This window comes from Pempheris klunzingeri, chromosome 20 (genome assembly GCF_042242105.1).
Source record: "Pempheris klunzingeri isolate RE-2024b chromosome 20, fPemKlu1.hap1, whole genome shotgun sequence".
Taxonomy (NCBI): domain Eukaryota; kingdom Metazoa; phylum Chordata; class Actinopteri; order Acropomatiformes; family Pempheridae; genus Pempheris; species Pempheris klunzingeri.
In genome coordinates, this window is record NC_092031.1 from 4,018,737 (window position 1) to 4,043,816 (window position 25,080).

Sequence of the window (25,080 nt, forward strand, 5' to 3'; positions counted from 1 at the left end):
TAACGTTAAGCCAATAAGTGTGTACTCTGCCTGTTGGTGAAGTGCTCTGGTCTAGTTCTGTAAAAGCAGAGGATTTCCCATTGGAGACATTCGAAAGAGACTTGGATCTTTGCTCACAGTTTTAGGGTGAGTTTAGGGCCTGTAGGAGTGATTCTAAAGCTCTTATATGCTCAACATAACCAGTGAATAGGAATTTGAATTATCCAAAATGGTGTAACAAACAATGAGAGTGAAGGGAAGGATTTTCTTCCTTTTTTACTGGGGAAATGGTGCTCTTTTTCCAGGAGTTATGTTTATTCAGGGATTCTTGAGGCAGGGGTGAGGCAAGAGCCTCTGCCAATGGAAACATAGACACACCGCTGGTTAGCCAATGGAAACACAGACACTCTACGCTGGTTAGCCAATGACCGCAGAGCTCTAACCAGCGAAGGCTCGATGTAGATAAAGCATCGGAGAGGAGAGGATGAGAAACGTGCAAATACAGTATTGACATTACTGCGATTCCTTCTACTGAATAACAGCTATAATTTAGCAGAGGCCTCTAAAAAGGGGCAAAATATGAAGGTCATCACGGTAAAAGTTGAAAAGCAAATGCAAAAAAAATGATGTTACCTTCATTGCTGTGCTGGGGGGTTGGGTAGCCCTCATTGTGGTGGTACATTGAGGGACATCCAGGCACATCTGTAGCAGGGACACAAACAGCTAGAGGTCAAAATTGTGTTTATTTCAACAACATAACATTGATAAACCCAAACACAGCGATACGAGAAATCTCCGTCCATCCATCCATCCTCTGAAAAAAAACGGAATCAATTGGCCCAGAAACAGAGAATCAGACTGCGTAGAGTAAATTGCTCACAAGGGGTTAACTGTTGAAGAATACGCACTTTGGGTTTTTATTTGCTCAACTTCATGATCACATTTACTCAAACGTACTTCCTCGCATGCTTGCTAAGCTGATGTCAGCTTGAGAAAGTGGGTGTGTTGTATGGATATTTAGTGTGATCGCCCTGAGCATTGCAAGGACGAATGCTGCATTTATCATATCACTTCTCTTGTCTCTGCTGGTATTTTTAGGCCATGAGCAAGCACCTTCACCAGACGAGAAAAGTGCCACAGTATACAATGTCTGCACTTTATCTCTGCACATCACCGACTGACTGAAATAGATTTCAAATTTCTCCGCATATGCCTTCAAGCTAAATTCTCTGCAAGTTGGAACACTTGTAACGCACATTTATGATATAATGAGTTCCGCAATCTGAGGAGTGCTGCTAAAAGTTTTGTGCTCCACATCCTGTAACTGTTCCGCTCTCCTTTGTGTGTGTTTGTATGTTTTGGAGGTTTTGTTTTGGTTGTCCATGCACAGAAAGGTGCGTCTCTCACTCTTCTTTTATGCGTTTCTGTTTTTAGACTGTGTCAACTGTATGAAGGAGACAAGCAGGAGCATAAAAACAGAAAGGTGCAGCTCTTTGCCTCTGGCTCTGGCTGTGACTCACTCCCAGGGAATGCAGCTGCAGCACTGTGACTGTGATAAGATGCCATTGGGGAAAATCAAACCCTCCATTCTGGGGCAGCAGCACTCGATCATACTGTAAATAATACGTCTGCCAGCAATGGCAGGCTCCCACCAGGGAGTGATGGGTAGATTGGGTGTGAGAGCACCGGGGTTAATTGTGCACCGAGTGGCATGACCATTTTGTGTCTTTCATGCAAGACAATAGCAGTGATTAAGCGATGGAATGGCCATTTGTATGTGAAACTAGGAGTCTGATTCTCAAGCTTGCTTTTAGAATAAGACTATAGACCTGTGGCATTTGGCTTCCATTGTTCCCATTAAAAGAAAACACAGGTGTTGTTGTCTTTACACACCGTTTACTTCAGTACACCTCTCTTATGTGCTCCATTACCTTATTCCCATTACATGCCCATGACCTTGGAATTTGGGACGCACTGTGTTTCAATTAAATGACCATAACTGGAAGGCATTATAAATCAGCAGCAAATAAACAGAGATCATTGAAGGCAATTAAGCAGTGTTGCCTTTGTAAACCATATTAATGCCTATGTTTATTTGCAGGATGCTTTCATTCAAAAGCTCTTGAGCACAAATTATCCAATTAACTGCCTGAAATAAACAACATTTTTACTGTGTCTGCAAATTAAATTTACATTACTCCGTTGAAATTGTGCAGGATTAAGGATTTATCTTACAAACTGATGTTTTTAATTAGATTTTTTTTTTTAAAGACTACCTGAAATCCCATTACTAATTCCCTTTCACAAATGAATGTGTTATTTTATGCCTTCACACACACAATTCTAGACACAGTTCATTGAGAGGCTGTGCCCAAGGAGGGTAGACGGAGAGGATGGAGTGAAATTTGTCACTGCGTTATCTCATGAGAAGTGTGGTGTATTGTGTAACTGTCTACAAAAGAATGATAAACTCTGATGTTTTAGGTCGGATCAGCTCCTGCAGTTGGTCAAACTCATATCAGAGAGACTTGTGAGGAAACCCCACCAAATTCAACTTTCTCCTCCCCCCCAGCAGTTATCCACAGAAAAAACATCCTTTTGTACTTTCCGTCTTTCTCTCTCAAGGTTGTGCGATTGCTTGTCAGTATTTTTCCGGTCCCCCCCCATCAAAGGTGCGAGTATAAAAACAGAGAGTGAAAGGAATTAGGACGCTTTTTAAAAAAAAAAAAAATGTATTATGCATAAAGTATGCTGGTTTCAGCGCTGGAGGGGAGGCTTTGTAGCCATCCACTAATGTCCATGTGGGACCTGTGGGAATCTCAACAATAGCTTTTTATGCTCCAACTCCTATAGCAGCTTTAATACGGGTGAATGAGGACACAGTGTATGTGGAGTGTTATATTTCCCACTCCTTGTTGTTTTAAATTCAGAGAGGCAAGCAGAGGAGCTGGTTTCTGTGCTCTCCAGTGGTGGAGCTTGTTGTTTAAGTGCCTGAGCTGGCTACCCCACCCCTTACCCCCCCACCCCTACCACTCCCTCCCCTCACCCTCTCCCAAAGCCCAGCCAGTGAGCGGTTCAGGTTACTGCGGCCACGCTCATTTTTCCATTATGAGTTCATCTGCCTGCAGAAAAAGGAAGCCGCTGGTGCAACCTGAAACCCTGGAGCACTCCACCAGGGACTCTAGTCTTTCCAGTGCCCTCCATTTTCTCAATGAAATTCCTCTGCCTCTCTCACAGAGAGCAGCGGAGGGAGGGAGGGAGAAGGGAGGGAGGGAGAAGGGAGGAGTGTAGCTGCAGCAGAAAAAAAAACACTTTTTTTCCTTCTCTTCGCAAAGTGTCAGAGAGTTGAAAGGAGGAGTTTTAGAGGCAGGGAGGGAGTCGGGTAGGAGTCGAGATACAGTGAAGAAGTTTGTTTGTCTTTTGGACATTTTGTTCTTGAGTTAGCTCTGCACACTGGGAAGGGTCTGCCGTCAAACGGACTTCTTTGAGGCAGATTGCAATGAAAAATATCCCTAATAAATAACCATTGTCAGTGTTCCTAGTTTCCGTTCACAGGTACAGACTGTGCTTGCCGCACTATTAAATGATAAAATGCATGCTAACCACTCATAGTTTGGAAATAAAAGTCTTTTTTTCAGTCTACAGAAAATTAATCATCAGTAACTTTGCCAATCGTTAAATCATTCAGTCCCTTAAATGTGAGAATTTGCTGCTCTGCTCTGTGTTGTATCATTGTTAAAATGTCTTTGGGCCTGGGAACGTTTGATGACAATTGTTTTAGACTCATATCATAGTTCTTAAATATGGTGATATTATTCTGTATCACTCACCAGGTTCGTAGGTGTAGTCTGTGGGCTCCTGCTTCACCATCATGTGGGCTGGTGGGAACCTGTGTGGGTGCGGGTGTGAGTGTGGATGTGGGTGGGGGTGAGGTCCATGCCCGTGTCCTGGTCCAGGTCCGCTCCCGTGCCCAGGCCCTGCCATGTGAGCTGCCCGCTCATACAACGGGTCCAGGTATTCTTGCTTAAAGCTCTGCTGCAAGTAGGGCATGCAGGGGTCGGAGTGCTGCCGATGATAACCTCCACCCCCACTACCGCCACCTCCACCTCCTGGCCCTCCACCCCCGCCTCCACCAGCCCCACTGCCGCCGTGTCCCGCTGGGGCAGATGGCATGCGCTGATAGGCCTGCCCTGGTGGTGGGAACTGGGGGCACATGGGGTCTCCTGAAGGGCCCTGATACCTGGAACTGAGACATGACACATAACGGCTCATTTCAAGATCCAATAGAAAATGTCAATCACAGCTGCTGCGTAGACGTGACGGTGTGTCACCTGGTGTTTATGGGGTAACTGTTGCTGGGCAGTGGCTGGGAGGTGGCAGCAGGGTTCATGTAGCCAGCGTCAGGCCGTCCGGCCGTCGCAGGTTTCGGGGAGTAATGCTGCTGCATTGGAGACATGGGGGTCCCTGGGCAGGAGGTCTTGGCTCCTCCTGCAGCCCTTTTCTGCTCATAGGCACTGTAAATCATGAACACACTCATGAGGAAATGCAGCCATGCAGAAATACAACAGGGTGGTAGTTGGGAAGGATGCTAGTTTTACTAGTTTTTTCAGTCAATACAACATACAGAACTAATGGTGGGGGGTTTGGTCGTCAATAGCATGTGGTCAGTGTGCTGACTTATGCATGACCAGTGCTGGACCATCTGACCACCCAGGACTGTACAGCTGGTGTTGAAAATGGTAAAATAATTATTGTTTCATTTATTCTGTCCTTGATAAGAAAATATGTCAGTAAATATACAGGGAGCCAATAAATCAGTTTATTTATCAGCACCATAATAACATTTTAAATGTTTGATAATAAAAAAAAAAAAGCTCCAAATAAGCTAAAAAGAAAACTTCAAGGAAGTTTGGCACAGAGGAGAATGAAAAGGAGGAATGACAAACCTCTTCCACCAAAACAGAGAACAGATGAGCAGCCAAAGTCATTTATGGTTCCACACAGAAGTTAATCACATTGTAATTTTAACAATAACACATTCTCTAATGGTCGGTCCAGCCAAATTACCAAAAAAAACCTACCTATCTTTAGTGATATCTAGCCGAGCAGATGGTTTTGGCTTCATTTGTTTTGAGATATCCGTCTCTGAGACTTGATGTTGACTTTTTGAATTTTTTCCATTTATCTCTGCTATGAACTCCACAGCCAATATCCCATTCGCCTTCATTTTCTTTGGCGACAGATATAAAAAAAACCTGGACAAATACACCAAAACCATCTGCACGACTAGATCCCACTGGAAGTAATAAGAAAATATGTTTTTTGTTTTATAATTTGGGTGCACTGGCCCTTTGAAACACGAAGGTAAAGGGACTGTGTTAAAAGAACCTGAAGATACCTGGCATAAAGGCACTGCTCTCCACTGGGGTAGCTGAAGTTCTGCTTGTGGCTACAGGACTGGCTGGGGTCGGAGCCCGGGCTCTGCGGTTCCTTCTTGATAGTGACCGGAGGGCTGTGAAATGCCACCGCTACAAGAAACAGTAAACAGAGATGAGAGTTGGCACACACACACACACATATGTCTGGCTTTGTATTTTCTTTTTCTCATTCAGCCCTGCCCCGATACTACTGTTGTTAAGCTCAAAGGCAAATACTTCTGTCTATGCAGGAATCTCTTTTCCGTGCCAGCCAAAATGCTTAAGTGACTGTCAGCTGCAGAACGCAGGGCAGCAGACAGACACGTATAAACACACATTTACATACACACTGAGGAGAGCAGGCACACAAAAACACACACGCTCACACACGACTGCATTCCAGCAGTCATTTGGAAGCCCAAAGTGTCCTCGCCCACTTTTCTTCACTCTTCCAGACACAACAGCAGCCAAAACTTCCTCTGTCAAAGTCAAGCTTAAAGCTAAACAACTCTACGGGCCAGAGAGATGTCTGTGGACTGATGAAAGCAAATGTCACACCTCTGTTAGAACAGAGTATACACCGATTCTGCGCCTTGGCATTCTTTCCTATTGGCATCCAGATGTTGGCTCTCGCTTGTAAGCTTTTGCCTTTGAGTAATGTGAAATGAACAGACAGAGCTTGACAATCTGATAGTGACAGATATTCCCTCAAAATTAAAATAAAAACTTTAGTAACATTTTCACGCTTCCCTAAAGGCATCGGCTCCATCTCCTGCACACCAAGCTGTCTGTCTATCAAGCAGGACTGCTGGAGGGGACCTTTGCCTTAATGGCCACAGAAACCACCCAAAGTGGAGCTTCAAACTGTGCCGAGGGCTTGTGTTTATTATGTGAGGGGAGGTTTTCACCCGGAGAACTGTACAGGATGTTTTTCTGGTCCCAACAGGGTAAACAGCAGCAGCTGTGCACTTCCAGCTGGGGAGGCCTGTATTTATGTGTGTGCGTGTCTGCATGAGGGTGAGAGTGTGCATTCGTGTGTGTGTTTGTAATCTCAGGTCTGTATCTATGCATTCGCTTGTGAATGTGCGTGGGTGTGTGCGTAAAAGTGTGTGTGTGTGTGTGTGTGTGTGCAGTGGGTGTGGAGCTGACGGAGCAGGCCACACTGAAAGCTCAGCCCAGGTAATTACATACCGTCGTCCATTCACAAAAAAAGAGGGAGAAAGAAAAATGCCTGGCTGACTGAAAAAGGCCAGAGATGGCTGCTCCAGTAAGGCGAGAGAAGGAAAGTGGATAAAAAGTGAGAAAAGATAACAGTGACATAAACCACAAAGCCTCAACTATCTGCTGTCACGCTGCATTTTCAAAGCTTAAAACTGCGGAAGTTGGTTGAAAGTAAATATTTAACAACTGTTGTTGGAATAAAAAGCAAAGAATTTAGTGTCGATTGATAGAAAAGTTAATCAACAAAATTTAGACCCTAATAAATACCAAACATTCACTGGATTCCTGCTTCTCAAATGTGATGATTTTATTTTCCAAATGTACAAAGATGTAAACCAGAAAAATGAATCAAGATTATTTTAGATATTTCAGTATTTTCCCACAATTTATAGACTCACTTAAAAACAGTTATCTGTATTTTGTTTAATCAAAACAAGTATGTTGATAAGGAAAATACCTGTTAGCCGCAGCTTTAGGTTAATTTTCCTCTTTTTATATATATTACAAGTCGTAGTATTCTGAATGAGACAGTGAATGAGTCAGTCATATACACCTACTTCATTTTGTTTGAAATGTAAGAAATGTAAGGATTCTTTTGGTATTTCTGCTTTGAATAAAAAGCAGAAATTCTCTCCTGTTGCTGCTCAGACGTTCGTTTCACTTGAACCAGTTTGACCTCGACTGAGAGTGTTTAAAACGATAAACTTAGTCTAAAAAAACGCTGCTCATCATCAAAACCTTCCTATTTTTGGTCTGTACTCACTCTCCCATGGCAGGCAGGCAGGTGAGGAAGTGTTGGCTTTAGCAGAGGATCAACAGGATTAGAGAGCATTTACCCAGATTTCCCAGACAGACGCGATGGGATTCCAGCCTCCTCTAAGTCTCCCGACAGCTCGTCTGCTGGTACACAGAGGGTGGCACATGACTGCCGCTCTGATAATACTAGTGTGTTTGTCTATTGACATTCCCCCCTTTCTCTGCCATGGTCATGAACTGCAAACAATCCTCAGAGAGTGTACACAAGTCCACTCACAGCGCAGCCAAGTAGAGCCACTAATGCGATTGGCAGGAATATTGCCCTTGATGTGGCTCTCGGTTTATGAGGATGTTCCATTTCAAACAGTCCGGCCTGGGAACGGCGTCAGCTGTAGATGGAGGGGTGTGTGTGTGTGTGTGTGTGTGTGTGTGTGACCTTTCTGGAATATTAATTAATCTGGTAAATGAGCATCAGACAGCTTTTTGTGTTTGTGTATTTGCCTGTGATTGTAATTGCTGTCAGTTGCGTTGCATGCGTTTCCAATTAGATAGAGATGGCTGATGTTCCAATGAACAAATTCAAACAAATTCTCTAATTTATAAAGCTATGGATCAAAGAACCAAAGAGAAAATTAGAAAAATAAGCACACTTTGATCCTTAGGTTTTAAAGTGCCTTATGATTTTGATCAATAAACACATCCGAATGACTTGTAGCCATGCTAGCTACTCTGTTAGGTTGTTTTTAGACACAGCTGGGAGCTAAATACCAACATCAGCATGCTAACAGGCTCATGTCATCGCTAAAATGCTGATGTTTAACAGGTATAATGCTTAAACCATGTTCACCATCTTAGTTAAGTGTGTTAGCGTGCAAACATTTGTTAGTTAGCACTGAACTCAAGGCAAAGCTGAGGCTCATGGGAATGTTAATTCATCTGGAGGGGGAGTTGTTGGTTCAACCTCATGGTGCTAAAGGAAACTTCAGGTTCATCTGGGAACCATGAATGTCACAAAACTGTGTGCCAATCAGACTAGTAAATGTTGAGATATTTCACTAGATAAGTTAGTGGTGTCATTAGAATTCATCCTCTGGGGACCAGGGATGTCTGTGCCAAAAACAATGGCAATCCATTCAGTAGTTATTGAGATATTTCAGTCATATGTATTGCAGATATTCCATTGTCATCTCTAAAGCCGCACTGCCAATGTGGCTCAAAACAGAATTTGTGAATTAATCGAACATCCAGTTCTGAGAAAAGTCCTTAATTCAAACCAAACTCTGGACTCCACCAGCTATTACAAACTCTCTGGCGTGTTACAGTTAATCTCCACGTCCAAATGATGTCAAATTTGCTGCTAAAGTTTATAAGGTGGTGGCAGTCTTGTAAACGGATCCAGAGAGAGTTATGTTCTTCAGGTCCCCTTCTCTTCCTGCTTTTATTTGGGGCAATATGACCTCCTCTAACCGCTTTGTTAAATGTTACATCATCCCTTCACAGAGATCCTCATATTTCATAGTTTCTTCTCTACACCAAGGGGTCGGGTCGGGTCCAGAGCTTAAACACACAGTGTGAAGAACCTGAAAGGTGTTTGGAAGTGGAAAGACAGACACGGTACACAATAGTTTCTGACATGTAAAGCAGACGATTTTGAGACAACGCAGAAGTGCGCACAGTTAAGTATACGTGAATATTTATGTGCAAGTTCTTTCTCTTTCTGCGTTGGGCGGGCCGCTGCAGATTCCCAGCACCTCCGGAACTGCTAAGGTCAAAGGGTTCTTCGTCACTCCAAACTTGTCGTATTCCTTATTTTGTGGTATTCTTCACCGTCTCCCATTCACTCCCTATTCTGAGTGCTACGTATAGAGATGACCCCCAGCTAAAGGCAGGGTGGAGATGGACTTTTACATATGTAAATGTCGGCCTTTAGAGGGGGAGGATGCAGGGTGAAAGGTGATGGTCATGGTTGAGTGCTTTAGGAAGTAGGGGGATCATTACATGGGGGGGGTGTCCCATTCAACAGACACCTACCACAAACAAATCGCAGGAGCAGGGATGGCACCCCCCACACATACATACACACTCACACACAATGGGCCTCAGCTGAGCCATACGGAGGTGGCGTGAACCTGTCGGGGAACACTATTGAATTCTTAAAAAACACGATGCGAAGATGCACTACAGCAGTTTGTGCAAAAAGATTTAGTTTGGACATCAATTCAGGAGATTCAACTTTCATGCACAGCAATCAAAAAGGTTTTAACATCACCTGTGAATGAGATGTTTCAAGCAGACTAGACCTCACTGTGAACCCCTTCTTATTTTAGACCGAGTGTTTCCTACCATTAAAGGCCCTGGTGTAGGGAAATCCAATCTGAAGACAGCAGTGGATCTGGAGAGTCTTACATTGGATGTTTATGCACAACTTGGCCAAGACTTAAGGCTCTGGAAGTCTGTAGGACATGACCGTCTCGCTCACAATAACTCCTTGGACATCAGCCCCAGTGTCAAACACAGCGACTGGATCTCGCTATACCGAAGAACATGTGAGCGTAACGTAAATACACACTTAATGGGTCCAATCGTACAAATAAGAGCCTCTTAGAGGAGTCATTTCAGGGCTATCTGGAAATCTGGTTCTTATCTCGCACAGTATGTATTGTACATGCGAGTGGCTGAAGGCCTCAGTATGCTGCAGAGGAACACTAAAAGCAAGCTACACCTGCTTCTCTCCCCCGATGTGGTGACGGATCAATACAAACAAGAATGCCAATTATGCCACAATGGTTGCAAGGGTTAAAAAGGATGATATTGATTCACATGGGTTGCAAATGGCATTAGTTGTTTAGCTGAATACTTGGCTCCATTGTGGTGAGAGGGAGGCGTAATAGGGAAAGGCAACAGTGTAATTTAAAAGTATTTGACTGTCAACACATGCATTATAAGTTACACATAGCCTATACTTTCATGGTAATTTAAAAGTTCTGCACGCTGTGGTATGTTTAGCCTTCTCAGACCAAGTTCGGGTGCTACTTCTAGATTCTGGGTTTGTTTTTTTTATAGGCTCTAAACTGCTCAGGATCAGATTTTATCAGAGCTTGAAACTGAGAGCGTAACCAATTCTGACTACTCTATGAAAATGAGAAAATAGGTTTAAAGGTCTAAAAGGTTTTGGCCAAACTGAGACACAAGTGGATCCGTTTCAATTCCTTTATGTCTCTTTCAGCTGGTTTGATCCCCCAAAAATCATTGTCTTAAGTTGTAATTATACCAAGATAGTAAACTGATTTACAAACTAATTCATTCAGCATTAAATATGTGATTTAAAAGTAGCTTCATTGCACAAAATAGCAGAAGCTTAAATGACACTTACTGCTAATCTGCTAAGCTAGGCTATTTAGCTAGCTAGCTTTTAGCAGGACAAGTCGGATTTACTTTTATTATTCCTCATGATGCTGCCTTCTTCTCATAGAATAAAAACTGAAACTGAATCATCAAGATGTCGTTCAGTCAAATGATTTTTTTCAGTAATGAGAGAAAACAAGTGAGAGAACAGATTTGTTTTAGCTGAGGCTAGCCTTAGCTATCCTACATAGCTAGCGTTAACTTGGCTCTCCAAGTCTTAGAGGATGTGCAGCAAAAACACAAAGCATTTAGGTTTTATGCTGTGATTCATAGCTAATTTGTACATTTACACATGTATTTGTGTGAATGAAGTCTAACAATTTGTGTACACAAATGAAAAGAACATTTTAACATTTAACATTATGTCGCATGTCAGTGACAACGACATTGTCTATTAGGCAACATCGGAAGTTATGTCCTGGAAGTTCATGTGTCTCCATCCAAAATAAATAATAGAGAATAATTATAAATAAGTGGATCACTTAGATTAGATTGTCCACAATCTGAAGTCTTTCACTTTAATATTTGCACTGCTATCCAGTGGTATTTGTGCACCTTAACACTTAAACTTAACACCATTATATATATTTCTATGGCATAATTATGTTTGATGCGGTAAACAAATATGTATTTACTGGGCTTTAGCTCTGTAGGTTATAGTTCAGTCGGAAAAATTCAGAGCAAGAGAGAAAGTAAGATGTACAGTGTGAGAGAGGGAAGGGAAGCGAGGCGATACAATGTGATCTAGACCGTTTCGACTGCAGAGCGTATGCAGTCATTCCACTGGTGCATGGAAACATGTGCTGGACATGTGTGTGCGCTTCTCAGGTCACTGCACAATCAGGAAGACACGAGGGGAGAGAGAGAGAGAAAAGCAGCCTGACCAGCACTGACAAACTCATCCTCCTCTGGCCCAAGAGTGGCTTCAGTATCTGTGTGCTCAGGGAGCCCAGGAGTGTTGGATCCATTAGTGTCTGCTCTATCTGATTTACAGGTCGTCCTCTCCCATCTGATAATGGTTCAGGCTCCTTGAATATTTAAAGAATGGTTGTCAGATACCTGCCAAACGAGCCTAACGAGATTGATGGAAAGTACAATGGTATCAGCGAGACAGATGATTGGCTGGGACAGCACTGTGGCCCTACTCGCAAATTGAATTTTTTTTTGTTGGCCGTTAAACATTTTTGATGCATCATGTTGTGTTGGCCAACAGGATGTAAATCTGAATGACACCCATCGCGAGAAAGGCAGCACATTTTGCAAACATCAAAAGTTTCACTTCCCTTTGACAACTGGAAATAGGTTGCAGCATTTGTCTGAGATGATGGGAATGTTCTCGTCTGAACAAGTACACTCAGCTTTTTCTGTAGCTCCACATCAGTCAGTATTGCTATGAGGAATCAGCCGTGGACAAAGAGTCCTAATTTAGCCTTGTTATAGTGTCATAAATAACTGCTCTGTGCAATCCTGAAGAGACGGATATTCAGCCTGAGCAAGGGTGTGATTGAGGAGAACAAAAAATATTATGGTATGGATATGGGGAAAGGAAAATAGAAATTTCCATGAAGCGTTTAGAGTTTGCAGTATACTTACACAACCCTGATATTGTAAAAGAGAAATATAAATGAAATAGTCGTATTTCCACAGTCCTGGTGGCATCAAGGAGCCACAATTTTAATCGGTAAATGTTCTGACATCTCACGTTTTCCCTATTGTCCACTTCACTTTCAATTGTGCCGCGTTGGCTTTTTATAAACGGCCATTGACCAGTCATAAATCTCACCGCTCCATTGCTGTTTAGTGGACCCGATACAATACATCGCTGTCCCGGGACATGTGCAGCAAGAGGGACAGCCCGTCACAGGCGAGGGGTGGATGTAATTAATCTGGCACAATATTGACTCCTCACTCTCAATCCCTCAGCCCCCAATATAGCTGTCCCCTCTTAATGTTTAATGTAGCGATCGATTCACCCCCACACTGTAACTGAAATAATATAATGAGCTCCCACTGCCCGCCAGGGTATCATGGGTGTGAGGGAGGGCGGTGCACGTGCAGTGTTTCATTTATGTGTCCGGCCATGTGGCCATGCATGCCCTACGCGTGTTCCAGGCCAAATCTGCCTTATCAGGAGGAGATAACCGACAGAAAAGGCCGAGACACCTTACTTGAAATTATCAGCGCACATGCCACATCCACAGTTCTTCCTGCTCTTCCTGCATCCCACCCTAACCCTCCCGTTCACCCTCTCTTAGTTCACGATCACGATCTCAACCGTAATGCTTCACCGCACGTTTGACCCGCTCTTACCCCTCTCCATCCCCTATCTGCCTTCATGCTGATTTATCTGTGCTTTATCTCTATCAAGTCATCTATCAACCCCCTCCATCTCCTCCTCCTCCTCTCCTGGACCAGCGAGGATCGATACGGTCGTACGCTGGCTCTCATCTCGCTCTACACACCTACTGGTCTGTGTCAGCAGGTTACTATAGCCCCACCCTCTGCAGCCACCGCCCCCACTCACATGTAGTGTGTGTGTGTGTGTGTGTGTGTGTGAGATTGACTATGAAAATGGAAAATGGAGTGAGATCTGAGTATGACTGTTGGCCAAGAAAGGTCAGCAAAAACAGATCTTAAAGGGTAATTCCACTTTCTTGCTACTCGTGTTGTATTGTCATAGTTTTTGCCGTCATTTTTCGCAGCTTTGACAAAATTATGCTAAAACTAATTGTTGTTTCTTTTCTCACTGCATTTCCAGATCTCACCAACTACCTTGGTGAGTACTCTTATTAGTATCAGTTGAATTGATGGCTAAAACTACGTTAAAGTCCAATTTTCAATGAACTGGGATTATACTCCACCAGGCAAGAAGTTCCAACGGGCCTGGATCACAAGCACATATGCACAGCTGACACACTCCTTGTGTCTTCTTATTAGTGATTCAACTACTGTTATTTTTATGGCCTCGCCCCGTCTCCTTCACAGCATCTGTTCCCCTCTTTGGTCTGTACTCACTTTCAAAAGAGAAAACATTCCAGCTGCAGAAAGCGGAGTCGTCCTGCCGGAGTAAACACACCAACACGGCCATAGAAATGCATAGGCACGCATATGAGCATCACAGGGATGCACTAACACACACACACACACACACACACACACACACACACACACACACACACACACACACACTCCCTCTCCTTTCCTTCCACACACACCTCCCCTCTCTCCTATAATAAAACACACACTGCCGTCCATTCACAAAGCTATGCTGCTGACACTCGGGCTGTGCTGCCTGGCTCAAATCCCTGCGGCCCCCCTGGCTTTGACAGGGCTGTTCTGAATCAACACGCAGAAGTACAGCTTTTACGTCTCCACTGGAAGCTGTTAAACGCCTATTACTCTACATGCCTGCTCTTTACAAACCCATTTTCATTGGATTTGATGGACTAAAGATGACTGAATAATGTTGTAAACTAGCAGTAACTTTTCGCTGATCATAATGTCAATTTAACAAATTCAACTTAAACTCTCTAAAATTAACCAAAGATGTGATTGCAAGTAACCAAAAGCATGCATCCTCACTGGATACAACAGGAAATGCTTGCCCCCCCCCAAAAAAAGCCAAGAAAAAGTTGTTGTAGTCAGATGAAGTATGACAGAAAAATAGGTCTGCACCTCTCATAGGTGTTGTTAGTGGTGAAATAACGTCCCCCAATGTCATGAATGAAGGTTCACTCCCTGTAACTCAATGTGCTGCCTCAGCCAGTCTTTCACAACCAGCCCATTCATAAAACTGCAGGGCTGAAGTTTGTGTGTGTGTGTGTGTGTGTGTACACCAGGCCGAGTGTGTTTATGTGTGCGCCTGAGTAAGTGGATGAGAGGCTGTCAAAAGAAATCATCTGTTCACATGAGAGAAATCAACCATTTTACTCATAAGCAAAACAAAAAGCTGCAACAAACACAGGCGCTGAAGAAGAAGCCTCGCCTCCCCAGAGCGGGTAAGCGAGCGCTATCCATGCATATCTGGCAGGCACCTGGCTGTTTTTGCTCACTTTGTTGCATAGCAGCTGTATTTTGGAAAGCGGAGAACACAGAGCTGCATGTTTCTCTTTTGGGGAGAGAGGGAGCTGGGGAGGGAGGGGCTTGACTCCCCCATCGCCCCATGCTCCAAATAGGGCCTGATTGGGCCAGTTCTGATCCAGAAAAACAACCCAAACAAGAGGAAGGCTGTGAATTCATGACAAAGCAGAACACACAGAGCCAGAGAGACACTGCTGGGAGGATTTGGTTAGAGCTGGGTCACTGGAACCTTCACTTTTCGTCCTCTCCCTTTTTTCTATCCTGATTTCTTGATCAGTCATTTAAGTCATTTTTTTTTTAAACAAAAGGACTTAGCTTACTTCTACGTTCTCAATTGTGGGGATTTGCTTTTTTCCCCTGTGTCTTGTGTGATATTAAACCGGATCTCGTGGTTTTGCAATTTGAAAATGTCACCTTTGACATTTTATGGACCAAACTATTAATCAAGAAATTAATTACATAGTCCTACTGCATTGTATACTATAATAAAACCTAACAGTATATTTGATGAGGTGTAGTTTCAAAACCTTAATGTAATGGTGGGGAACCATAGAAGGGAAAAAGACTGAATAAAAATCAGAGAGAGGGTGCAGATTTTGAAGAAGCCTGTGTTCATACTTTTCTTTTTCTCCTCTACTTCCTCTCTCGTCTTTTCTTGCCTTCTCTCCTTTGCTAAACTTGCTCTCTGAAAAAGCACTGTAACGGCATTCTATAGCCACAACTTCCTATATAATTACTGCAAGGCACAAAACTAAACAATCGTCCCACACAGCTCCGAAATCGCTGGATTAGTTCACATCTTGGAACACTCAATATGTGTGTGCAGAGAGAAACAGAGAGAGGTAGAGAGAAAAAGGGAAAGGGGAGGGGGCGAGGCTGTCCAGATTTTTAAATTCAACTTAGTTTGTACAGACACAGGAAGGGAGGGAGGGGTTTGGAGTATCCACTTGGAGAGGAGGGGGTTGTCAGAGAGGGAGGGGGGGATCTGTAGTACTGTAGGGCTTTTTTATGAATGAAGACCGAAGGAGAGAGCAGCGGAGGACTGAGAGAGCGAGCGAGAGGGGGGAGGGAGAGGCACACTTCCTCTTACGCACGCAGGGAAGAAAATTTATGAATGGGTCACATCTCTCGGGCTGCTCCAAGTGTAAACAACATACTTGGACAAAGAAGAACGAGCTCTCAGCGCAGACGAGGCCTCGGTAAACGCTCCCACTGAGGCCTTTTAGTGCTTTTGACACAAAAAAGTAAAGTAGTGACACGTTCAAACTATTTTAATTAAGAAGACGTGCTATAAATTTGACTGACACCTCCATGTGTTTCTTCCCCGCAGGCAGGAAACAGACAAAGGAATCTGTCCGACAGCCTAGCGTCAGGCAAGGATAACCCCTGAAGGTGCTGTCAGCACCGAAAACCAAATATTAATCCTCCTCTCCTCTTGATGAGCATGAGATTAAAATCACATCCCTCTTATAAGAATTCCATTCAGGGCCAATCACATTAGTTCCATGGAAAAAAAATAAAAATACGGTGCACTGTTATCACCAGTGGCTCAATTACCTTTAAACACACACACACACACACACAGGCAGGTCAGCAAGTACATAAAAGTTGCATGTTTGCATAACCTTCCCTCAATGGCAGCCTGCAGACAGAGCACGCTTGTTAGCCGTGAACGGAGGGAGAATGGACCAGATGAGATAGATTTACCAGATGTGCAGGTATTGCACAATCCCTCCTTTGCCCCCTCCTCTTCCCTTATCTAAGGCATTCCAACATGTCCCAGTGTTTTTGCATCTCTTCTTTTGTCGTTTCGCTGGCTCCCCGTTTTCTGTGTGTCCCCTCTCCGTCAGCCCACGCAGGTAACAACCTGACTCAGTAAACAACAATGTTCAATTTAACCAGGGCGCCGTTTTCAATACAAGCCTCAATTATATTCTGGTCACCTGGGATTAGGGCTTTGCTTTTCTTTTTTTATGTGTGTCTAGAGTTTCCAAAACAGGTGAGTCACCTGTTTTTAAGAGTGCAGCAGACACGGAGACTGCCTTTAGTTCAGTATGAGAAAAGATAAGCCTTTGTATGCTTTTACTTGACCACATACAGGAAGTAGAACAAACAAATATATTTATAGTTGCTTGTCAGCTTCAATTTTCCAGAAATCAAAGATGAATAGAGACGCTCTAACTGCACTCTGCGGCTATTGACTGTGACCAGCAGGGACACTGTCTGTCAATGCTCGAGTGTCTCTGCAGTGTGTAAGTGAGCTGCCCGTCAAACTGAAGCCCCTGTGACCCTGCAAATCATACCCTGGTCAACTGATAGCAGAGGCCTGACAGCTGATTGGCTGGCAGGTCAGAGGGTTAAGTAGACATGACCTCTGCGTGCCCTGGGGTTCATCTGCACTTCCTCCTCCGCATTGTTGGCCAACAGACAGCGACAATGTAGCACAGGGCATGTGTCACTGAGGGGCTGACCAGTTGTGACTTGGAGCTGGTTAAATCACATGATGTTTACACACAAAAGACACATGGGCTTCAGCGAGAGGAAGTGCCTTTGACTGGGACTAAAGCTGTCAGCTTTACTTTGGGGAGGAGATCATTCTTAAAGCATTTCAAGTTCTCTTTACGTTTCTAACTATTTCAGTGTCATTGCTAAAGATGGAGAAGGCCACAGTGTGTTGAATGGGACAGAAAAAAAAAAAAACTGTTTGTAGAGCGCCACGTACTCCCACCCAGATCCTGAATCGCCATTGTTAAGACACACAACAAGAAAGGGAAACTCATTCAAATCGCCGCTCAGTTGTGCAGCCCAGGAATTTGCTTTTCCAGTTTACACCTTCCGACGTACACAAAGGGCCATCTTTGTACCTGAGCCCTGAATAATTTTTGTACTGGTTTCCTGGGCCGTACCCATTCAGCTTTTCAAAGGCATGCAAATGGATGACGGCAGCACATAATGCCGGCATCCAACTTCACCTCATGATGACCGGCTCATTAGGCCCTCTGTTTCTGCATAGCTTTGTCTGCCAAAGAGATTACTGTAACATCAGCGAGTTACAGTATCCCCACCTAAGCCTCTGGCGGTGTCACAGCCCAAATTTGACCGCTGGTTTCGTCCTCACTTTCTCATGACATGCACACTTAAGCTGGAATTACACAAGTAAGCCTTCTGGCCAAGTCTGAAAGATGGGTGAGACATGCACAGTTCTGTATGTTGCATGGATCAATACCTGACTGAACAACCAAAAAGGTTTGATCTGTGCACTATATGGTCATAAAATCTGTAGCTATAGATCTGATTGGTGACACAGACACACATACAGCACGTCTGCGTTGAGAGGAAATGTAAAGTGGAGTACTCACAGTTCTCAGAGTGGAAATCGGGAACAAACTGCTCGTCACTGTCGGGAACCTGAGCTGAAATTAGAAGAACAAAAAACATAAATATCATATTTTTGCCAAAATCCAACCTCTCTTTCTCTCTTTTCCTCCCTCAGTCTGGCTTATTCTTTCTCTTCCGTGAAATCTGAGTGAGATCCAGGCAGGGCTTCACTCAGGCGACCTTCACTTCATTTTTGCAGCATGTCGGCACTTTGCTCACCCAAAGATCAATACACAAGAACATGGGGAGCTCCTGATCATCACATGTATTAACCTGCCATCCTGGTTTTGTGCAGCATATAACATTTCTCAACCTTTTTGTCTTAAGATAAGAGATTTCAGCCAATTAAACACAGATATACACAGAGTAAAGTTCAATGTATGGGGACATAACGTGTTGAATATGTGCTAAATATATGATAAACATAACCATGAAATTGAGAAATCACTATATTTTAAAGCCATTCCATCCTGAATCTTTTCACAATAAGAGATTATGGGAATTTACTCCAGCAGTTTTTAATTCTAGTTGTCCTTTCCTTAACCCGAAGTGTCTTTATTTCACACTCTCATTTTCCACAATCACTGTTTTTTCCCCCACAGTGCCACTTTTCATCACAAAATCATTTGTCTGTAAATCAAGACAAAGAGGCCAAAGCCACTTATGTGATTGACTGTTGCTGCAGGTTAAGCCAAGTTAATATCAAATCACCGGATATGTTAAGTAATCCCCCCCCCCACCACCTCCATTAATACATCCTATTTGAAAAATGTCATTTCTTTCTTAACAACTCAAACTTGCCATACATCTGTACACAAACTGTCAAGTTTGCACTATTAACAAGTTTCTTTCCATTTTCATCGCAGAAATTCAGAAAGACTAAACAGGCTGTTCTGGCTAAACAAGTGAGGAAATCCATCAAGCGGTGTGACGAACCAGCTATTCAAATTCAACTTCTCTCTGTTCCAAAATGTCGGGGAGTCTGTCTAAAGTAAAGTAGTCTGGATTTCATCTTCTGCATAGGTGAGGAATCGCTCTTATATTCAAGCTAGAGGCGGAGAGGGAACAAGGGAAACAGAATCAAATCAAAAGGAGAAGTGGGGGAGTGAAACAAGGGCAAGTTAAGGTTAAAGCACATCTTAGATCTTGTCCAATGGCTCCGCTAAGATTTGATCACGCTACTACTTCCTGCTAATAAACAGTCTTTATATCATATTGGCTGCAGTGCTGTAAGTGTCACAGAGACAACATACAGCCAGCTTACAATGATTGTAAAAATAGACGAGTCAATACAGTGATATGGTATGTGTGATATCTTGATCCGATACATAATGACTTGCAGTGGTGTACAGTTTCAGTGGCCCCGATTAGACACGCTCTCATAATGAAACTCATCTAGGATCTAACTGAAAAAGCCCAGTCAGTGATGCCAAGCCCAGGTGCAGCGGAGCTAGACAGACACCATTGTACAGCTCTTTTTTTTAGGAATCTGAACCCATTCACAATTGTCCTTTTGGAGCTTTGGACATTGAGTCACACAAACAGGTTAGAAAAGCCCAAATCATTTGACTGCCAACACCCCACTGGGGGTGAGGAGGTCAAATTGACCGGCTGAGCCATGAGCTCACTGGCATTTTGTTCACCTACCCTTGAATTAATGACCTAACCCTAAATGGACAGCAGTACCAAGGCTAGCAACCTTTTAATCTGGCACCTCTCCAGCACCACAAGTTTTCCTAGTGTTTCCATTGCTTGGGACTCACACTTGCGTCATGGTACAAGCTAACTGGTAAGGAAAAGTTGATGGCTATCATTAAATACCATGAACTCAATCAGGGGCGTAATGGGGTACAAACCAGAGTGGCACCATGTTGTGGGTACTTTAGCACTGTGAATTCACCAAGATGTAGACAAATAACCCCCCTTTTTAGACAAATAAAATAAGCAACTTCCCCTTAGACGTCATTTGTTTCCCCCTGAAAGCACAGATATGTAGAATCAACCTGGATTCTGCTCCAAAAACATGCGAGTTCAACCTCAAGAACCTAAATGTGACCCAGCATTTAACCTCAACTGCCTCCTTTCTCTCTCTCTTCATCCACCATTATGGTTTCCAGCAAATGATGCACAACACAGAAACCAAAACTAAAAGACAGAGAGAGAGAGAGAGCGCAGCAGAGACAGAGGACAAAAAGAGGAAATAAGAAATTCAAATCCACTTTCTTTTCGTCACACTCCTCCTTCCTGTACAGAGGAAACCGGATGACGGCGTTTTGGAGCATGTTCAGATAAATTACATCGATTTCTTATATAACGCTGCATCCTGTGGCTTACTATACCATAATAATATTACCCCCTTTTAACTTTTCAGTCTTTCGCCCTCAGGGGGGAGAAATAAAGCTGCTGTATGACACAGAGCAGGGGCCAATATTTAGTTCTGCAGATCCAACAATCAATCATATCCACTGGTTTCAACATGTCCACAACGGAACATGCTGAACCTCATAAAAAGGCAGGAGAAAAGAAACACGCATGATGAGCATCAGACATTATCGCAGCCTTGGTGTGTGTGCGTGTGTGTGTGTGTGTGTGTTGTATGAGCGCTTGCATGTGTATCTGATTTGTTTCCAGGAACACCTCGTCAGGGGCTTTGAGATGCAAGTCAGCACAAGAAGGAAAGTGTGTTTATACGAGCACAGACGCATGTTCTCCCCGATGCTTCCAGGCACCTTGAATGACTTTTTTTTCTCTCTGTGGGAGATCCTGGGAGGAGCTAAGCAGCCACAGTCATATAAACCTAAAGGCCAAAATGAGACAAGATGTGACAAGCTCCTGAACTCTTGCCATTCAGTACTTCACCCCTTCTGTCTCTCTCTGTTGCTTCCGCTCTCCTTTGGCGGAAAAAAAAAAAAGAAAAAACTCCCTCCAGCTACCCAGCTTTTACAATCTTGGTGAATCCCTCACAACTGCAATCAGTCATGATAAGGTCTTTAATTAATGCAACAGGAAAGGAGAGGTCTTAGCTGGGGAAGCTGAAAACAAGCCAGTACTTAGGGTTAAATAACACTTTGATAAAGTTACACTTCCATCTTTCTGTCCTGCTTTTGTGTTGCCTTGTTCGCTCTCTGTGACTCAACAGTGAGCTGCCACCCAGTTTGCAAATTTTACTACATAAAATAATCTCTTGCTTTTAAAAGGGTCGCTTCGCTGAAATGACAAAAAGCCTCCTTTGTCGTTGACCTTACAGTGGTATCTAGCCACGCAGACACGCAGTTTGGATTTTACTTGCCCAGGTTTTGAGACATCTGTCTCTGATTTCTGCCGTCATCTCAATACAATGGAGGTGAACGGAATGTAGTTTGTGGTGCTTATATAGATGAAAAATTACACAACTATGTTTAAACAATTCAACAGCAGGCCTGTTTTTCAGCAAACTGTGTGCTCCTGCTATTATCTTTTATTATTGTTGTTATTCAGTGGAACGGGGACATCGTTATTGGAAAAACATGTTTCTGATTAATGTTTAAGGCATTTTTTTCAACAATTTAAGCACAACAAATTAAAGTTCTGTTCACCTCCATTGTAGATAGGTTGGATTAAATCTACGCCTGGGCACAGCCACTAGAAGTACGTGAGAAAAAAAACAACTTGTGGGTGAAATGGACCTTTAAGGGTGGCCTTTACAGTGAAACCTTTGAATACAAATAGGCTCCAACTTTGAAGCGACACCCATTGTTGCCGTTTTATTGGCTCTGGCTCTTGTCTTTTACAGCGTGAGACGCTGGTGTGAAGTGAACTTGCTGGGTTTTGACACTGCATGAGAAAAGGTGAGACAGCTAACGTGGACACGGCATTGTTTGCCATAAACAGAGGCTGGCCGTGGAGTGGGCTTTGTTTAAATGTCTAGTCCTCAGGCAGACCTTCACTGTGTCTCCGACTGTTACTGCCTCACTTCCCTAGTTTGATGATCTGCTCTATATTGCGTATGACTCAAATCAATACTAGAACTCGCTGTACTCTTTTAAAAGTTGACATAAAATACCCAAGAATGACAAAATGCTTATGAAATTCCTCTTTAGCCATAACAGCAGAGCACCATCCAAACTGTCACTTCATGAGCAAAGCATTTACATGGAAATGTGGCGTCTCTGGCATAACTTAAAGATTTCCTCCAGACATGTTTTAAGACATATAAAAATACTTTTCCCACAAAAAAACTTTATGAAATAATTATGTAGATGCGTTTTAAATCTCCTTTTCCCTCATTAAAAGGAATCTAAATGTTAATTTCAAAAGCTTGTCTACACAAGAGGTCTCCAACTTCACTGAAAAGTTTCCACATCACACTTGTATAAGTTGCATGTTGGATCACGATTGGTCTCCACACTAGTTGTGATCTCACAAAACAAATAAAAAAATCACTTGAAACAGACATTTAAGGTGAGCACAGAGAAACGTTCCCCCTTCAGAAGATGAATATGAAAACAGCCTTGTAGTGTCAAACACACACACCTCGTCCTGCACGGTGAAGCTCCAACACCCCAAGTGAAGTTACACTAAGCAAAACATATCTTTCTGTGGATGGAGGGGGATTTATCGGGTTTATGTTGTTCAAATGTTGTTCAAATGTCCAAAATGAGTGGTATTTCCCTTTAAACATCCTCTTCAAAGCACATCAAAGCAAACGACACAACAACATTCACACGTCGTGGTGCAGACCTCATTTATGCTTGCAGCTTTGAGCACATTTCGACGCAGCGTCCTGCCTCTGTTGTGCTCCAGGTCAGCACCAAAAACAGGCACAGTGACTCACGGCTTGTGTTGTTTTCCCCCCTTCTTGACGTACAGTGCAATTACTCTGTTAGAGCTCACATCATCATTGCTCTTATTAAGTCTACTGGCTGACAATCGCCTCCAACTGGGCCTCATTTCATCGCAATGTGCCTTTGAGTGACACAAGCCAAATAGTCTGTTTGTTTGCATTGGCCGCTGGCTGGCACGCACGCTACATGCCAACATGGCCAAAATAGGACATGCTCAAAGCTAATAATGTCCCGTCTGTGTTCTCTCTGGCCTCTTTTTTCTTTTGGTGTTGTATGGTTTATGAGCATGTGTGTTGCATCAGAAAGTTTTGGGCTCTCAGCTAAACTAAGGAGGACATCTTTTCCACCACAGTTTTATGAAAGCATTGAAATAAAAGTGCACTAATAAGACTTTGTTGGAGATCTGTTGGGCTGACAGATAACCTGGAGGCGTTTTGAATTCACGGTAGTCAGAAGATTCGCTTTTTATGTACGATGGAAAGCTGTGCATGTGTAAAATTGAATAGGAACCGAATGTATTTGTCAAGTTTCTGTGTTCGCCACATTTTCCAGACAGACACATGCAGCCTCATAACTGTTATTAATTTGGAAATCATCGCAGAAAAGTACAAATTTAGAGGAAAAGTAGCCTGCAGGCAGTTCTCACCTTCTGTGAGCCATGTCTCTTGGAGTTGGCTTAAATCCTGGAAGAGGTCTGAACAGAAAGATAAAAAGAAGAGTGGTTGATGAGCACACTGCAGAATGACGAGCCCCCAGTTAGACCACTGCTTACTAATATGCCTCTTATCCACATGATATTTAAATGCACTAACTAAGGCTCAGGGTGGCGTAGCCTGGGGTTCACAGACCGTGATGTAAACATGTCTCATACAAAGACACCAGAGGCCAAAAGCTGTGAGCTTCCACTACTTTACCTTCAGATTCCTGAGGGGGTAATTCTGTGTCCATGTATTTCCTTTTCGCTGCCATCAACAGTCTATTTAGGGGCCCATTTCCATGCGACTTCTGCAAAAACCATAAATGTTAAGAGAGGAGAAGTGAGACACAGATTCCAACAGGACATCTCCAGCACATCAGTGTCAAAACAGCTCATGTTTGGAAAATGGACACATTTGAAAAACTAACAATGAGTAAGCTAATAATAATAATAATAATATAGTAATAATAATAATAATAATATGTGATGAGCTACAGATGAGATCCTACTGCAGCTATATGTGAGCGTGAAGCTCCTCAGAAAACAACACATTTCTCAGTTGTGGAGGCAATCTGGGAAAAACAAACGCGCTGTTTGCGCCTGAAGAAAGTGACCATTTGGCAACACATGGACGCGTTCTTCAGCCGAAGTGTCCCACGGAAGAAACCCGCTGACAAACATGCTCAAACGCAGCGCATTCTCCAGTTTAGTTGGTGGACAACATTTTCGTTTGGTTAGTTTTAGAAGCGGGGCTGAGGAGTAGTTTTTCTGCCGCAGCTGCTTCGGCTTCAAAACTCGTGCAGACGCGACACGGAGAGACAGAAACGCTCCTTTGGCCGAGACATTAAAAAGCACAGGAGTGAAAACAAGAGTTCATCCATACGTACATTTGCTAAAGTGTAAGGCACTTGCTGGTCCAAATATCCATCCATCTTATAATCCATCCGTTAACCGTTTGTGGTCATTTAGGCTGAGTTGAGTGGGATCCACGCAGGCTGCAGGGAAGGAGGGAGCGCTGCTTGTGAATGGAGCTGCGTGGAGGCTGCATGCATAATGAGCTCCATTCACAAAAAATGCCGAGGGGAAGTGATGGCGAGTGATTACCCAGCGGGCTGCTGCCCTCTTTACAAATCTCTTTTTTTGTGTGTATGTGTGTGTGTGTGTTTGTGTGACAGACAGCTCGTCACTTTACCTGCAAGTTTCAGGTATTTATTTATTTTTTAAATATATATTTTACACCTCAAGCGTTTATTTCCTCCAGGTTCTTGCAGAGTGTTGCAGCTTTTATTTGCGCTTTCTGGTGCAAAAACATGTCGGACTGCTC

General features: G+C 43.4%; 1 protein-coding gene across 2 annotated transcripts in view; it reads right to left on the reverse strand.

The window, feature by feature from the left end:
* etv4 (ETS variant transcription factor 4) overlaps positions 1-24,786 on the reverse strand; it is a 29,701-nt gene extending 4,915 nt beyond the window's left edge. Inside the window, exons 1-8 of one of the 2 annotated variants that reach the window (XM_070851583.1) lie at positions 24,644-24,786; positions 23,974-24,064; positions 23,706-23,753; positions 18,218-18,271; positions 5,378-5,507; positions 4,311-4,493; positions 3,810-4,225; positions 613-681 (exon numbers count right to left, since the gene is read on the reverse strand). In XM_070851583.1, coding sequence (XP_070707684.1) covers positions 613-681; positions 3,810-4,225; positions 4,311-4,493; positions 5,378-5,507; positions 18,218-18,271; positions 23,706-23,753; positions 23,974-24,064; positions 24,644-24,700 — 1,048 coding nt within the window. In that variant the 5' untranslated portion in view covers positions 24,701-24,786. Of the gene's footprint in view, positions 1-612; positions 682-3,809; positions 4,226-4,310; positions 4,494-5,377; positions 5,508-5,954; positions 6,034-18,217; positions 18,272-23,705; positions 23,754-23,973; positions 24,065-24,643 lie in introns of those variants that run through there. The other variant, XM_070851584.1, reaches the window with a different exon arrangement.
* Between the last annotated feature and the right edge of the window lie 294 nt (positions 24,787-25,080).